Here is a 17,791-nt window from a genome sequence, read left to right on the forward strand (position 1 = left end):
TCCGACTTGAATGAAATATGCACGAATTTGTTTGATAAATTTATGCATATTGAAACTATTTTGCCMAGTCCGGACTATAAGAAGTCCGGGCTTCCAGAGCTACTGTTGAGTCAATATTGCTGTATTATTAATGCTTGGCGGTGTACTGATGACACAGAATTTCTATCCTAACGACCAAAAAGTGACTCAGATTAACTACCGCAATAATTCCTTCAAACTCATAACAAAACCCCTCTTTGCACAGGCGCAACGTGATTTCACTACGTCAATTCTTTGACTAAGAGAAGGTCCAAATTAAAATACTAGTAAGTTTGCTTGTTTTTACATATGACAAGATCAAAAGTACCGATATAAATCACTATTTATCCATATTGTTCTACGTTATTAAGTAATTCATTGGGACTGAGCTCTACCAAAATGAAGATTAGCTAATAAATGTAAGATAATCGTACGGTGATTCTCTCCACTTTTACTATCACTTACCAAAATGTRTTGTTTTTCTTGCTTTCCAAAGTAGCTAAGCTATTACAAAAGGATTTTAGTTTATATATAATAAGCGAGTATGCCAATATTGTAGATTGTTTTACAACATTAAGTATATTCAAAATACATTGGGAAATGTACGATGACAATTGCCCCAAAATATTGATTATCGCGACAAAGCATACTGAGTTTATAAACTTYTAAAATTAAGAACATAATTCTTAATAAAACTGAAAGTCAAATATGCGCGCATAATTGACAGTKATTTATTATTAACCAGATATATCTTTCAATAGTTTGGGTAATTAGGCTGATTTTTCCTGACGCCATTTCTTAGGAATTCTACACTAATCAATACAGAGAAAAGAAAATATTTTTGCGGACTCAATTTAATATTGCAAATATCAATAAATTTTTCAACATTCTAGCCATTTATTATTTAGCAAATTAATTTAAGGATTCAGCTATCAAACTAAATGGAAATTTCATTACGATTTTCCTATGAAAATTTTGCTTTCACTTTGGCTGATTATCTATGAAGAGTCTAGGAATCGTTTGTTACTCTCACCAAACACAAACGTGCGTATTTATAATCCCATACAACTGTTCGTACAAACTCATATCTACAAACGCATCCGGCTACACCCGCATTTTCCAGAAGYATTTTACACACCAACAGCTCGGCTGCAGTAAATTTCTTTGTAATCAAGACAATTTACTTATTTGTAGTCATAGAATTTGATACACTTTCTCTCACGTACAAACTTGGTGAGTTTTTTGTTTGAACGTGTCGGTGATATGTATGAGAAATGAACAATAAATTGTTGTAAATAGTGGGCGTAGTTAGAAATTTTGTGAGATATATTTTTATTTATTTTCTATTTTATTTCTATTTTATATATATATATTTTTTTTTATATTTTATCTTCTAATTTTTCTTTTGAAATAAATTAAGCAGTCTTTGATTCATTAAGTTGAATATTTTTTTTTTGTTTTCAAGCTAACTGACTGCCGATAGTGGGCGCAGTTAAAAATTTTGTGTTATACATTTTTATTTTCTTTTCTTCTAATTTGTTTAACAATTAAAATTGTTTAATTTTGAATCATTTAGTGCAATATTTTTTTTTTTTTTTTTTAATAACAAAATTGTCTACTGACCCACATTTTATTTATTTTTATTAAATTAATATAACTCTCAGTCGATTTTTTTCTCATTACCACACAAAAAATGCACCGAAATAAGCATCATTTGTCATGTGCTTGATGTTGAGCTTTAGCAGTCAGCCCKCAGAGGTCTTATAACTATTTGTTGTTGTTGTACGAAACAATAAAAATTTATGTCAAAAACTGTGACAGGAAACATTTCTTATTATACGCCACATTTTGTATGCTAAACTTTCATTTTGTTCTGCGGGCATCAATCAGCAACCGCACAAAAGACTTAAGCGACGAACCCGAACAAGAAAGCAAGTATAGTAAGTTGTTTGAAATGTAGAAAAAGTGTTGGCTAGTCTAAATGAAAGTGATGAAAAGGATGCAGAAATGCTGGTAAGACACACGCACAAACACGAATACATTTATAAATGTGTACACATACACACCCATATAAGMGCCCACGTGCGGCAAATCAAGCTGGCCAGTGAAGACACGAATTCGTGCAATGACAGAGCAAATTAATAGCAATTTTTACGAGAGCGAGTCAGCAGATGCGTGCGCATAGAATCTACGTCGAATATAGGTCAAGCAGCGCATAAAAAAGTGATTAATTTGCATGCAATTAACACTTCCTCCAAGCCGGTTGCCGGTCGCCGGTCGCTGGCCGTTGATTGCCGGTGTGTGTTTTATGYTCATTATAAATTATTTATTTTGATTCGTATAATTTGGCGGCACGGCGGTGGCATAAATAAATACAGACTTTAGATGCGTAAAGCGGAAGGCAATGAAATTGATGAGAGACCGCACACAGCAGCGGAATATGCATGAAGCGCTGGATGATAAATTAGAAAGACAGTAGCGAGYGAAAATTAATAAAATACACAMATATATACACACACTAACACACAAGTGTGTGCTTGGATGAAAAGTTCAAGAATCACATAAATAAAAAAGCAAAGAAGAAAATACAGACCAAACAAGTTGGGGTGTCCAAGCATGTTGTTGGTGAAACCCACCAGCCACCACAAGAAGGAAATGGCAAATACTTTCTTATTAGGCGATCAAAAGCAATTGAGGTCAGCAGCAACAGGCAGCAAGCATTATCTACAACAACAACAAATGGAGAGAATGTTGCTATAAAAATGGGCAATATCACAAGCACCTAACAACCAGCAACAACAGCCACCAGCACCAGCACGGCGATGCGGGCAACTTGCGCTTGTCCATAAACAACAGYCGTGCAGCAAACAAACGCACAAGTGGCGCGCTATGTGTGAGSCCGCGCGTTCTKTTACAGCTTTTCTTTACAACAAAAGCTTGGCGCGCGACCTCGTTGCCAGCCACGGCGGCCAACACAAATCACGACTGTYCACATACAAGCAATGCGGGAAAAGAAAGAAAGTAAGGAAATTCAYAATCAAGCAACAGAGAAGTGAGGGGAAAAACACATCAAAAGGAAATCAAGTTGATGAAAAATCTTTCATGAAAGTGATCAGATAATTGCATTCAAGTAATTGACTCGCGCGCCGACAGTTGCGGCATGTGAGAATATCTCTATATACCCACATATCTATCAAAGCACTATTTTATTTTTTGTTTTCTTTTTTTGTGCATAGAAATCGGGCGTGTTGATTTAAACACCGCAACGAGTTCAATTTAAGGTGGTGAATGGTGGTGGCCACCGCATGTGCCACTTTTGTGGCAGGAATGAGTAATTGGCTTTTAAGCCACGACAACCAAGTGAAAGGGAAATATTTTGTGTCTGATTCTTTTTGAATTTAAAATAAAATTTAACTGTCTGATTTTTTATTCGATTTCAATAGAACAATTTTGATTTAAGTTGGGAAAATCAGTTAGCGGGCTTTTGTTTTGATTAAGCACTCAGAATACTTCGTTCAATAATCACTTCGACGTTTCAATGTTTTTGACCTCCCAAGTAAGAAAATAACTGTATTTTCTATATAGTTGTTATTAAAACTACACCTGGCGTTTTTTTTTTTAGTTAACCGCCGGAAGTTAATAAATAACTATTATTAAATAAATAATATTGTTGAAACTTGTTGTTCGGTGAAAAGATTTGGATATCCGCAAATTTTTTTTCAATGCTTTAATATGGTTTGTGGGTCCGTAGAATCATCGGTCCATATTTCATGAAAAATGATGCCGGCGAGAACGTAAYCGTCAATGGCGATCGCTACCAAGCATTGATAACCGACTGTTTGATTYCTAAAACTGAAGCTCGTGATCTCGCAGATATTTGCTTTCAAAAAAGCGGCACTTGTTCACAGACATCGCATCAATCAATAGGTTTATTGAGAAAACAYTGCGGTGAGCAAATAATATCACATCGCTGGACTTTTTCCTGTGGTGTTATGTAAGAACTTAATTCTATGCGGACGATTCCGCTTCAATTCAGGCCTAGAAGTGGAATATCACTATCAACCAGTCGAAAGGCTCAAACGAGCCATTGAAGGTTTTACTCAAGGAGAATAAGATAATCTTAAATAAATAAAAAAAMCAAAAATAAAAATGAATGCCAAAAAGTGTTCTTTCTTCTTCTTGATAATAAATATTCCTCATTAAATTTGAAATGTCTGTGTTTTTTCTAGGTTCACACTTTAACTCACCACCACTTTGAAWGAGCGCTTTAAGTATTTTGTTATAGTCAATAAAATAATTAGTGTATAATTAATGTATACCGATATCGATTATTCACTATTTTTCTTTACATGAAATGAGCATAACCTATTCTATATATCCGCAAGAAAAGAGCGTAGGTGCAAAAACCAACCAGTCTTAGAACATAAAAATAAGATGCCACATACCATGGAAGTTAAATATACGAAGTTTTAAGACTAAGATAAGGGCTGGTCATCTTGTTTTAAAAATAATTTCGAAGAAGCGGCAGCCTTTTACTACAACTAGCTACATTTCCAAAAGGCATACGTTATTAATTAAAAACTAAAATAATTTGGAAAAAAAATTCTCAATAGCATTAGTGGGAATGCAAATAAGTTAGGACAACACTTTATTATGTAAAATTCTTCGAACTAAGTTGCTATTGAAATAAAATGTATAAAAATACAAAAATATTAAAAAAAAGAATGAAGAGCTTTATATTCTGCAAAAGTACCGTAACATCTAAAGATATAGTAAATGTAAAATATTGATTTTTCTCAAATTTGCTCTAAAGCTCAAGCAACAGCCGCCGTGATGCGCAGTCRTTGACACTTAAGCCGCTTGTAATCCACAGCTAAGCTGGCAGAAATGCCAGTGACCACGAAACCACGTACGGCTTAACCCACATTTCGTGAAGAGCATTAGAACAAGCGCTGTTATGTCATGTTATGGCCTTTTGCTTGCTTTGGTACACAGTGTACGTAACAGTATTGTCTGACTATCTTTCATCACGAAACGAGAAAAAGCTTTTAAGGAATTAGAAGCAAAAGAAATTGTAGGCAAGACTAAAAATGAGTAAAGCATCTGTTGATAAGCGATTGGGTAATATAGTAATGATAATATTTTTGGTATTAATACATATTGAAAGTATTATTATATTTTCGGATCTTGAGACTAATCTGACCGTGCCAAATCTGTAAGTTTCATTTTAGTTAGGATATCAAATAAAAATTCTTAATAAATCGAAATAATTTCTTCATAATACTTATTTCCATGTCTGCTTAACCATTTGACATAATTTCTGCGAAGTAATCAAAAAAGCATTAGCAAGCAATTTTTATTGTCAGCGCATTCTCTTCGCATGAATTCTCAAATTCCACTTGGTTTATCAATCATTTTAATTTAGCATCTTACCACGTTCGCTTCCTCATTGGACAGCAATAAATCTAATTTGCCAACAATTAAGTTTGCGTTGTGGTTTTGGCATTAGCAGCGAAATCTTACTGACCCAATTATCATTCCACAGCCGCATTTTGCGGATGATATGCGCATTTGTATGTGCTTAATTGCATATATCATGCTACATGAGGCAGATCAACATTAATGCGGCGATTGTGTAAAGAAAGCCTTTCAGAATGTGCATATTGCAATTACCTAAGCGAAGCAAATATGGTAACAAAAATGTTGCAAGGCTGCAGATATTTCAACTGCAAATATGCTAAATGCAGAGAGGCTTCTGGTTTGGTTACGAGTTAAAATGATATGTTAGAATGGATTTGAGCAATTAAGGCAAATGAAATGTGGAGAAAGAAATTGTGAAGCATTTGGTTGGTAATTATAATTATATAGGTCAGTTGAGTCAAATTATAGGAGTTTTAGCATATTTTCTAAGTGAATGCGCAGTAAACATATGTACGTATGTTTCTTTATAATATTCATCATATAACAGTAAAGTGTCATTATGTTATTATGTAGTGGTAGTTATCACTGTTAGAAATGCTCAAATTTTATGAAACTTAGCAGTTCTTTATAGGTCAATAAAAGACAATTTCGCCTAAAAGTTATTTTTGTGCCTAGCAGTTGATGAGGTGTGCGAACTTAAGACTTAATTCACTGTAATGTCAATAGATGTAAATATTTGTTCTTTTGGCATAAGTACTGGGTTCTTTGATTTCATTACTTCTATGTAGCAAAATTAGAAATTTTCGGCGAAGAATCATATAAAAACTGATCAAATTTGGGAGCTAGGTCTCCAGCTCTGTTAATAAAGAAACAACGTTAAAGCTAAACAAACAGAGCTTCGAAATCATCGAAATAGATTTCTTATGGCTCGACTCAACACATTTTAGTAAATTATTTAGCTATGAAGCGTATTACATTTCACCTCATTTAGCATCTCCCTGTGATCGACTGAAAACATTTCGGTTATTGTTCGGGGTATGAATTATGTACCCAACGATCTAAACTTTTTGGCAGAAACGACTTGGAGTAGAGCTCACAAAAATATGTTCGAAATCAAATCTGTGTAACAACATTCTCAGTCCGGGTCAAATTTCATCAGATGATATATGTATTTAAATTTGTATGCAACTGTTGCCCACATCTCAATATGCTGCAGAAACAGACTTAAATCAATAAATTAACCTTTAGTTGTAATTTTGTAATATTCTTTACCTAAGAATTTCCAGAAAAGCAAAAATTGTTGAAATTATCAGTCGACACAATTGAGTGCAGCGTAAGTGCGAGATTAACAGTAAACTAAAGAAAAGCAGGGGAAGAAATATAAAACCAGGTAATTTTATTTCAGTCCACGGTTAGGTAAAAATGTACCACTTCCGCTTAAAAATGCAAAATTTTATAAAGTCTTCGCTGTATTACGTTTTTATAGCACATTGCTACTTCGCTAACTTTTTTATAATAAACGAAGCCAAAAACGAAGAAGAGTGGCCAACTCGAACAACTAAAATTTATGAAAAACTTAACTCTTTCTAAAATTAATTCTTTTACTAAAAAAAAAAAAGCAAAAACCCAATTAATATACATTTTTTAACTCTTTGGTAATTCCTTTAACTATTAAATGGCAACCTTGCCTCAACATATAGCTTATAAGTCTAATACTCTAGACACTTGTGTTTCTTTTTAAGGGCCCTAAACTAATAGTAAAATTTAACTTAAAAAAAAAATGAAAATAAGGTGGCAACACCGTATTTTTTTTAATTTCAATTTTAATYTTTTTTTTATATTTAAGTTGCTATCTTCACAGAAATGTTGCTTTTCAACTTTTTCATCATTAAAAAAAAATTAAAATAAGGTGGCATCTCTACAAAAATATTAGTAAAGGTTAAAAAATGCTTTGCATTAAGATTCTCCATATAAATAGTAAAATTTAAATTTTATTTAAAAAAATATATAAGAGGAAAATTAAGGTGGCATCTCTTTAAAATTGTTTACAGAGGATTGTTAAAATACTTTGCTTAAGCAACTTTTAAGTTATTTTTACCTGTTAATATGCTATTATTAATTTTTTTGATTAGTTTTATGTGGCAACCTCGTATAAGATTTTCAGCTCCCCCTTCATAAACCATAAGTTGATCTAAAAATTACTAAAACGTATTGACTCAGTTATAATTTCTTTCGCCGTCATTAATTATGAATCATTATAAAATGTTGATAAGTATCATCATTAAAAAAATCAAAATAAAGTGGCAACTCCGTAAAAAAATTTACTTAAGGTCGTAAAAATGCTTTGCTTTGAGAACCTATACATATGAATAGTAAATTTTAATTATTATTATAAAAAATTAAGGTGGCATCTCATTCAACAATTTTACTGAGAACTGTTAAAATCTTTTGTTTAAGCAGGGATTATGTTGCTATTGTCTGTTAGGATGTTTTTATAAATTTTTTAAATTAGTTTTATGTGGCAACATCTTATAAGATTTTCAAGTTTTTTCCTCTATATCAATAGTAAAGTTTATTAGAAACATTGATAAAATGTAAATCAAGGTATTTTTTCTAAAGATTGTTAAAAAAAACTCAGCTTAAGCCTAATTTATGTTATTTTTTCTTTTATAAAGATAGATTTATATTATTAAATTATTTTATGTGGCAACCAAGTTTAAGATTTTTAGGTTTTGTTTCAGAAATCATAAGTTGCCCTAAAAATTGCTATTTTTATTGAGTTATTCAACAATTCCCTGATATATTTCTTATTGAGTTCATACAAATTAAGTTAGCCATCTAATAAAAAAATCAATATCTTAAAGTACTAAATTACAAATAACTACTTTTCTTGCCACAAATTGTAAAAATAAAAGATTATTACGCAACATAGTCTACTTTTCCAACTWTTAAATTATATGTGTGAAAAGCAGATTATATGCGACATAATAGCTTTCGAATTGCGCTCTCATAACTTAAAAACAGTTTCAYAATATCGAGCAGTACTTTCTTCCACATATCAACAATCACAGCAAGTTGGTTGCTTAAGTCTCTCTCTTTGCTGAAAAAATACCCAGATACATACGAACACACATRCATATGTACATATATGTTGGTATAAGAAAGAATTGCTGAAAATTACATCACAAGCACACAATGYGCTTTGTTATTATCGATATTTCTTCAAATGACACAGATTTATTACACACACACATACACAGTTACATATGTGTGTAACCAACTCACAAGCGCTTACCGAAAACTAAGAAGTTTACCGTTCGAATGCCGACTAAATGAAAAGAAATACGAAAAAAGTTCTTACTCATCGAGTCGCGCTGGAGAACAACTCAATTTATTGCTAATTGCGAGCAACAATAATKGCAAGTCAACGCCAATAAGTTGCATGACGCGCTGACTCCTTCTCCTTTTTTTTTTTTTTGGTGTTGTTGTTCACCAATGCCGCAATGTGTCACGATATTTTCATGTTTTGCGTGACTATAACAAATTATGTAAACATGTGTGCTATAAATATGATATACTCGTATACATATGCGTTTGAATAGTGTATTTGTTGGCATTTAAGGCGCTTACAGCTCACACACACACACACACAGAAGAGTTCTTTTCGAAGCAGCTACAACAAATACTTGGAARGAAATAAAATACATTTACACCTTAGTGTCATAATTATAGTGCTTGAAGCATAGAAAGACAAATTATTAAMAGAAAAGCGCCATATATATACACACACACATGCATACATATATATTTGCTGCAGAACTCAGGCATGCGTACGACTTACACACACTTATAAAGGTCACAAATAAATTTATCCACACAACAATCAATAAACTATATTTTYGGCAACAACAACAACAATCACACACATTACTATGTATTTGTTGTACAGCCGAATATGACATTCGATCGTTGGTTGCTTCTTTCGCCACGCTTTTATGGCCGTCATTGTCGACTTAACTTGCCAACTGTGGATTGTTTGGTGAATCGTTTAGCTGTTTTTGCGCTCTTTCTTTGATCACTTCGTTCATTTTCACTTGYGCTAACGGTTAAAAGCTTAGACACACAGCTAACGGTTTACAAGCGTTGCTCAAATTGGCGTTGAAATTGAAGGCGTCGCAGCTGTGGCGCGAAGCAACGGAAATTGTGTAGTCGCAAAGCAGAAAGCAACAACAAAAAGTACGAAAAATGTAAATATGAGAATATTACAAATATAACAACCACAACAGCAAAAGTAACAAATGTTGGGCTAATGTACGCGTAAATTTGCATGGACTTTTTTATTTGTTTAGAACAAAGTGGGTTATGTTTGGATTTAGACAAAAAGAGAAACAACAAAAACAACAAAMAATTTAAGTCAGCAATCAAAACGTTTCACCGTTAAAAAACTAATTTGCAGTTAAAAATGTGTGTTATTGAGACTTAATGATTCACCACGTAATATTTTTATTTTTGATTGTTTTTTAATTTCTTCTATTTAAAATTTCATTATTTTGTATTTAAACTAATTTCAATTTTAAATAATTTTTTATCAATGAAATTTTTTAAATGAAAAATATTTTATTATCTATTTAACTTTGTTCTTTTACAGTTCAATCTGGTCGTAATATACGACATTTACCCTGCATTGTGCGAAAGTCTGGCCGCTCGGGTGTTTGTATGTTCGCCATCGATTGTATTAAACAGAATGGCACACATTTAGGCACGTGCATTGATCGTTTCTATTTTGGTTCATGTTGTCAGCTGAAGGTGAGTGCGATGGTATATGCTAAGTATGTATGTGTATCGATAAAGGCATACTTTTATGCCTTTATTTGCAGAGGGAAAGTAAAGTAAATTTAAAGTCAGACTTAAGGAAATACTTAAGAACTTAACAAAATACTTTAGAACTTAATAAAATTCTTTACCTCATTCTTACCTTCTTAAAACTTAAGCTTTTAGCAAAATTAAATAATGAAATACTTAAGAACTTAACAAAATACTTTAGAACTTAGTAAAATTATTTGACAAATAAATTAAGCAAATTTAAAGTCAGATTTAAGAAAATACCTTACAACGTATTGAAATTATTTGACATAAAATCAGCAATGTATTAAAATAACTTAATGAAATACTTAACAACTTAACRAATTACTTTAGAACTTAATGAAATTCTGTAACAAAAAACCCGTACTTAAAGTGTAATTAAGTGTTTGACCTTTTAACAAACTAATTTAGTGAAATACTTAAGAACTTAACAAAATACTTCAAACTTTAATAAATACGTAAGTACTTAATTACACTTTAAGTACGGGTAATAAGTTTTTATTTTCAATGAAAAAAACAAGAAAAAAAAACTTTGGTTAAAGGGCAGCTACTTTTAACATTCCCGAATAAAATAGTATTTCATACGATAACTGGATCTTGATCCGATATCGGGGGTTCCGACAAGCAGCTTATCGGTAAGAGCAGAACGTGTGCGAAATTCAGGCTTATATCTCTTAAACCGAGCGACTACTTCGTGTACATAAGTTTTGCAGGGATATCAAATTTAGAAGCGCAGTCCAAGTTAGCTTTAAAATCGATAAAATGGTGGTATGGATCGATAATTTTTTCTAGGGTCTTTTCCAAGATTTAGTGCATGGTAAATATCTGATGGAAGATTTAGTAGGCCTTAAACTATCCTGAACAAATCTAATCAGTTTCATCCCAGTTTAATCAAGAGGATCTTATATGCAATAATGRCCACGATAATTGCCACAAACTGTGGCGGTTTCCTTTTGCACTTTTTATGTATTGGGATGGCACACTTAAATTCCTATCGKYGGGTATGCTTTCTTCCCWCCATGTTCTGCAAAGAAATTGATGCATGAACCTTGTCAGTTCTTCTCAGCCGTATTGGAATAGCTTGGTCGTTATTCCGTCTGGGTTTTTTGTTTTAGTAATGTATTGAAATATTATTCCATCATCAGCAATTGAGGCTTTGGGCATCTCCGARTTTCGCACTTTCACTGCAATTTAGAAGGTAGGAGAATGAATATGCTCCAGCCTTGAAACCTTCTCAAACCCGCCGCATCTTTTGGTAGAATTTTTGAGCATTAACCAAATTGACCAGCTTCTCAAGCTGTTCATACTTACGTACTATATCATTTTTATTTTTCGTGAGTAAATTCGTCCCGTATCCCACTCCAGCTCTAAGTTCTTATGCCACCCATCATGTGTTGTGGTCGATCGTAACGTTGTGAGGTAGGCAATCTGCTTTTTCTCCTCTGCGGCACGGCAATCCTAATCGTACCAGCTTGGTTATTGGCAAAAACGTAGTAAAAACCTGCTTGCCTGGTACTTGTGTGAGCAGCTTTTCAATTTCGAATAGTTAGGAGACGGACTAAGTGGTCCGAGGTGATATTTTTTCATCTCAATTTACGCACGTCTAGTACACTGGAGTCATGCCTTCTGTCTATTACAACATGATGAGACAGAACGTTGCGCGATTTCCGCCCAGAGATGCTCTTGTTGGATTGATTGATTTTCTTGTACCGGAATCTAGTACTACAGACAACCAAACTTCCAGCTCCGTTAAAGTTTATCAGCCTCATCACATTTAGGTCCTTTTTGATATCATAGAATAAAAAAAATGTGGCTATAATCACAGAAGTTCATTTGTACACAGATAGACAAATGTACAAGGCTTCATCGACTCAGCTCTTCTAATATTTACATTTCATAGAATCTTCGAAGTTTCCTTCTTAAGTAATTATATTAAGTTTAAATTTTTTCAAGAATTACCTTATGAATATTTTGAACTATTCCTGCTATCTAATATTAAAAAAAAAAAGTTATGGAAAGAAAGTTTTTACTAAAGATACTATGCCGTTATTTATACTTCACATTTCCTTCAGGATGACACAGCACTTTTCGCGCCCGAAATCAGTGACAATAGCATCGACCAAAATACGATTTCACATTTTCCCCACGAGTCGACCACGCTGCCCTCCAGCACATTGTTCAAACTCACCACTACCGGTCCGCACCACACAGTACAAAGTAGCAGCAACAGTATTAGCGAAACGGTGAGGAATGTAACACAAAGCTATTTACAACAAAGCAGTCACCTTCACGCCACTAATGGCAGCAGTAGCAGCGACAAGGGTGATACAACACCCATCATAACCACGAACAGTCCAAAACCAGTTAAGTTGACCACAACTGCTGCACCGAAACGTCCACCAGTGCAGACAACACAGAAAACGTCACAGTTTGTGGTGCGTACCACAACGAAGCCAACTGTTGCGCCAACAACAATAAAGCCACCAAGACGCAAAACTACAGTTACGCGACCTGTGCTCACCACCACCTCAAGCACACAACTGACAACGCGAGTGGAAGTCACTACACAGCCACCGAAATTCTTCACCTTTCAGATTGTAGAGACGACGACGCCATCGGCAGCGGAGAGTAATATCAAGTTAGATGAAGTGCCCACCACACAACGGCCAGTACACACCACGAATCGTTATCGACCACGKCCGACAATTACCGAAGTGCCCACACAGTTTGTAACGACCACSCTCAAGCCAACCGATCCTGTTAGATTTACCACGCGACCCAGACCATTGATTAATCGACGACCGACGACTAGTCGGAAACCGCCACAGACAAAACCACGTCCATCGTCAAGCACTAAACCCACCAGGCGGCCAGTGGATGCCGATGCCAACGAAGCGGTGAAACCCATTTTACTGAATATCACCACAACTGGAAGTGGTGTCGGAGCAACAACGCATCATCGTCCAACTCCGACACCGACTACAACTATAAACAACGCTGAGTTCGCCACCACGGTGCAAGAAACCAAAGTGTCGCAAACAGCTGAGTCWGTGGCACAAACGACTCATGCGYCCAGACCACGACCGCAGCCAACAGCAGAGATTGTGAAGGTGCCCAAACCAAGTGCGAGTGCTGGACCTACAACAGCGACACCGGCATCAATAGCATCTACAACAACAACCGCTGTGCCCACCACAACAAGAGCTACAACGAAGCGKCCAAGCAGTACAACAACGCGCACGAAACCAACAACGCCCAGCCCCACCACAACAACTACAGCAAAAACAACAACAACGCAGAAAACAACAACGGCAAAGCCAACGACGTCAACACCGCATAGAACCACTACAACTACGACAACGACAACTACTACAACCACAAAAACACCTATCAGCAGCACCACACCAAAATCACCGACCTTGACTACGGAATCGCCTAAAGACGAGCCACCGATGATTGAGCTAACAACAACAACGCCTGGTTTAATAACTTGGACGAATGTTGACAACGAGCCGACGACTATTAATGCAACTTTCGAATGGGGTCCGCCACCAACTGCACTCACGCCGGGTATTAGCAACAAAACAGCTGATGCGCCAGTCACCACAAATGCCACAGGTAAGTCAATRAAACGAACAAAGAATGCTAACTAAATTGCTTACTGTATATTTGAAATAATTAATTTTAATAGCAGTTTTCACCACATCATCSCCACCCATCACCACAAGCACCATGATATCCGTTTCAACCAGTATTAGTGAAATTATGAGCAACATAACCTCAATTATGCCCAAACCAGAACGTCCATCGTCGGTGATGAGCACTCGACCACCCAAACCGAAGCCAACTAAGCCGACGGAGAGTCCGGCGCCAAGCACGACGACTACGCCGAGTAGTACGAGCACAACAACAACCACAACGACGACAACAACGGCGAAGCCAAAACCCAAGCCCACAATCGCGTCAACAACAAGCACCTCAACAACTACTACCACCACAACAACAACTGAGTCGCCTATTGAACTAGTGGAAGAAACAGCGTCGTCAACAATGGGCGCCGAGCAAAGCACAGAAGGYTTCTCCACCACGGGCAGTGGCATCTTTGGCACCAMCGATTATAGCACCGAAGATTTTAATGCGACATTGTCGTCTTCGACAACGGCGCCGGTGAATTCGCTGGAAGGCATGGATTATAGACAAAGTGAGTGATTCTTGTTGAAGATTTATTTATATGTAGTTATGTTATACTGTTAAAAAACAAATGTTTCGTAGTTGTCATGAATAACAGGTCATATCTAAATAACARGGTCTCCCTTTTCCGAAAAAGAAATAATGACTTAAATTTCACTAACTTGTGGTTAAATTGTTAACTGTTTGATTGAATTATAGAAATATTTGTTCCAGGAAAAAAAGTGTTCTGATAAGCGTTGCTTATATACGATACGAGCTTTGCCTTTTATATTTCAGGATTTGAGAACTATACCAAATATTAATCGTGGAAAATCGCTTTAYTGTTTTTAAGAATCTCCACTAAAATAGAACAAGATCTCTACACTGTTGCTGGAGTTTGAGTCAATCGTCGAAGAAATTTTGCCACTCGGACTGAGATATTTCCGAAAAATGCGTTCGAAAAGCATCACTTCAGGTGTCAAAAAGCTTGACTTCTTAGCTTATTTATTTTATGCACAGGAATAAAAAGAAGTATTATAGTGCCGATTCAGGACTTTACGGAGGATAATTAAATCGCTGTTGGGAGTGCTCAAAAATGCATTTATTTCAATCAATGTGCGAGAGCGTTTTGAAATTTCAATTGATTTGATTGACGTTTTGAAAAGTGATCTGTCTTAAGCGGTTGGTTTTTCTGATTTCTTGAAAGAAAACTGGCACGATTGTACTATCAAGAATTTACTGTGCTGCTTTATTCCAGTCATTTTGTTGCGACATGTTCAGTTCATCCAAAACCACAGGAACCAATTTTTTTTTTTTTTGTTACTTTCGGGCTCACACGCGTAAATTTACTTTTCAACATCTCTTAGGATTTCTTAGAGGTGTTTTAAAGCACCGCAATCGTATTTTTTAACACTTTTTTCGACCAATCGACACGTTCTTTGTGCGACCGACAAATTTCGGGTGGGATATAGCTTTTTACAGTCAACAGTACAACACTTGAGTTCATCATTAAATCCTCATCGCCAAAAATTTATTTCAGTTCATCAATGCATTGTAGCTGAGTTAATCCACGTCGAAAGTTGTAAACAAATAATCGCGGGAAAGTTTTCGCGATTAAATTCAATTTTTTGGTCGAAGTGATTATTTTAAGTTACTGTAAACACAACACCAATAGCACATGTAAATGTCCAAACGTCCTTAGGAAGTCTACGAACAAAAATGTCAAACTTTACGATAAAGTTGTGAGTTGCCAGATTGCCACACTAGGATTGCCAAATACCGAAATATTGGGTAGTCGAAAAAGTCTTTTCAGAAATATCAAACTTCAGATATATTTTTTTATATTTAAACTAAGAAATAAATAAACCAAATATGTAACATTTTGGTCGACCACTTTTTGCTATCTGTGCTATAAATGTAAAACTTTTCTGGTTTCGAATTCGAAAATTGCGACAAGTAATTTCCGCAGGMTTCTCTTGAAGCCAACTTTACTCCATTAAGGGAGTTCCGCATTGACCGAAACAAACGGTACTTAGATGGTGCAATGTCAGCGCTATATGGTGGCCCAGGCTGAAGCAGCTAATAGTGGACGATTCCTTTCCAATMCCATCAAACACTTAGCATAACCTTTCGAAGCGTCAATTCTGACTTTGCGACCATTTGTTGAGCTTCACCGCGCTTGGACCATGATCATTTTCCAAATTATTGTCGGATTTGAACCACTTTTCGTCTCCTGTTACTATTCGCTTCAGAAATATTTCGATTTCATTTCGTTTCAGCAAATACGGGCAGATGTTAATTCGGTTCATTCAATTTGATCATTTATGTGGTACGCAAACATCGAGCTTCTTTTTATAGCCAACCTTTTTTAAATGGTTGAAAACAGTTTGATAATAAATGTTACGTTCGTAAGCGATGTCATGGCTGCTTATGTGATGGTCCTGATCAATATTTTCCATAATTTTATCGATTTCTTCAACGATATGTCGACCACAGCGAGGTGCAAATTTCATATCGAAATTTCCAGAACAGAAGCGATCGAAGCATTGTTGTRCTACACGAACTGATACAGCATCGCTCCGTAAACTTCACAAATTTCATTGGTGACTTGCGTGTCATTCCTCCTTTTTTTTATAATTAAAAATGTAGCGAATTTCTTCATTATTTTCACTCATTTTTGAATAGCTGTAATTTTTTTCCAACTTCCCCTATTTAAATTTTGTTTTTTTATTAAATGAAGCTAAAAATGAAGTAAATGCAGATATATTTAAGGTATATGTTACACATCCGGACGGAAATTTTAACCAAAGCTGCACTTCAAAGTGGGGATGATGCCGAAGAAGTTTATACTTTCACCAAATGAATACTAGACCTGATATTTACTCGAGATAGTGCCCGAAAAAATATATTTATAACCAATTTGTGTATTCTCACACGCAAATATTTCCCAACAGATTGCACAGAAGTGAAGACAATTCAAACTGTACATAAAGTTGGTTTCGAAGTCGCTCACGTTCTTTTCTACTCAAGAAACTAWTTTATTTGACGAGCTATCTTAACGAAATTCGTCACGGATTATCCAAGATAACAGTACGACTTATTAACAAATATATAGATGACATAAAAAACTAACCGATCAAAATTAGGTTTTTGTATGGAATATTTTGTGTTTGTAAAGGCTTCGTTGCAATATACAGCAATTTCTGGTTTCAGTTCACAAACGAAGGTTTAAGTCCGACAAAAAATGTTTTTTCTTAATCCGAATTCAATCCTTCAAAATATGGTTAAACAAGCAAAACTGCCAGCACTTAGTCACGCTTTGTATTCAGTAAGGAAATCATTTTGATTTCGCCTGAAGAGCGGCTTACGAAAGTGAAGTAAGCGCAAATTTACCGCAAATGACAGTAAAATTAATTTACAACGTTTTTAATGCGAATAATTCGAGTTGACATTTGAGTGAGTCAAACAGAGCGACAGGAAATCCGTRCGATGAGTGCGCCGGCGCGAGTTCACTGAGCACTTGGAATTGATAAACACAAAAAACCGACACCGAACGACATGAAACCAATRCACTTACAACCGATATGTAAGTAATGTGTATTATCACGGTATTTTTAAGCGCTTCAAGCCGAAAGGGTCACTGACTCCTTCGTCAGCCTTGATTTTCTACGCCAAATAGAACGGTTTGAAGGTCCACATCAAGGTCGAGGCGAGCAAACGTGCTGCACTTCACTCTATTTACGAGCGATATACTTGCAACAGTCATGTGCCGCACGAACGCCAGCACATGCTGCAACAATGCATGATGATGAGTCTACGG

At 35.4% G+C, this 17,791-nt stretch overlaps 1 protein-coding gene and 1 long non-coding RNA gene across 7 annotated transcripts in view; one reads left to right on the plus strand and one right to left on the minus strand.

Moving 5' to 3' along the window:
* The window catches only part of LOC108969568, a 281,944-nt gene that overhangs the window by 214,868 nt on the left and 49,285 nt on the right, over nucleotides 1–17,791 (minus strand). The gene's annotated exons all lie outside the window — the stretch shown is intronic.
* LOC108969467 (mucin-2) overlaps nucleotides 1–17,791 on the plus strand; it is a gene marked incomplete in the record, with an annotated part of 57,625 nt that overhangs the window by 28,720 nt on the left and 11,114 nt on the right. For 2 of the 3 annotated variants that reach the window (XM_018934223.1, XM_018934214.1), the window contains 3 exon segments: nucleotides 10,088–10,245; nucleotides 12,375–13,920; nucleotides 13,994–14,503. In XM_018934223.1, the coding sequence (XP_018789768.1) occupies nucleotides 10,088–10,245; nucleotides 12,375–13,920; nucleotides 13,994–14,503 (2,214 nt within the window). 3 annotated transcript variants of the gene reach the window in all.

The sequence above is a fragment of the Bactrocera latifrons genome, unplaced genomic scaffold (genome assembly GCF_001853355.1).
Source record: "Bactrocera latifrons isolate USDA-ARS-PBARC rearing strain unplaced genomic scaffold, ASM185335v1 scaffold_105, whole genome shotgun sequence".
Lineage (NCBI taxonomy): Eukaryota > Metazoa > Arthropoda > Insecta > Diptera > Tephritidae > Bactrocera > Bactrocera latifrons.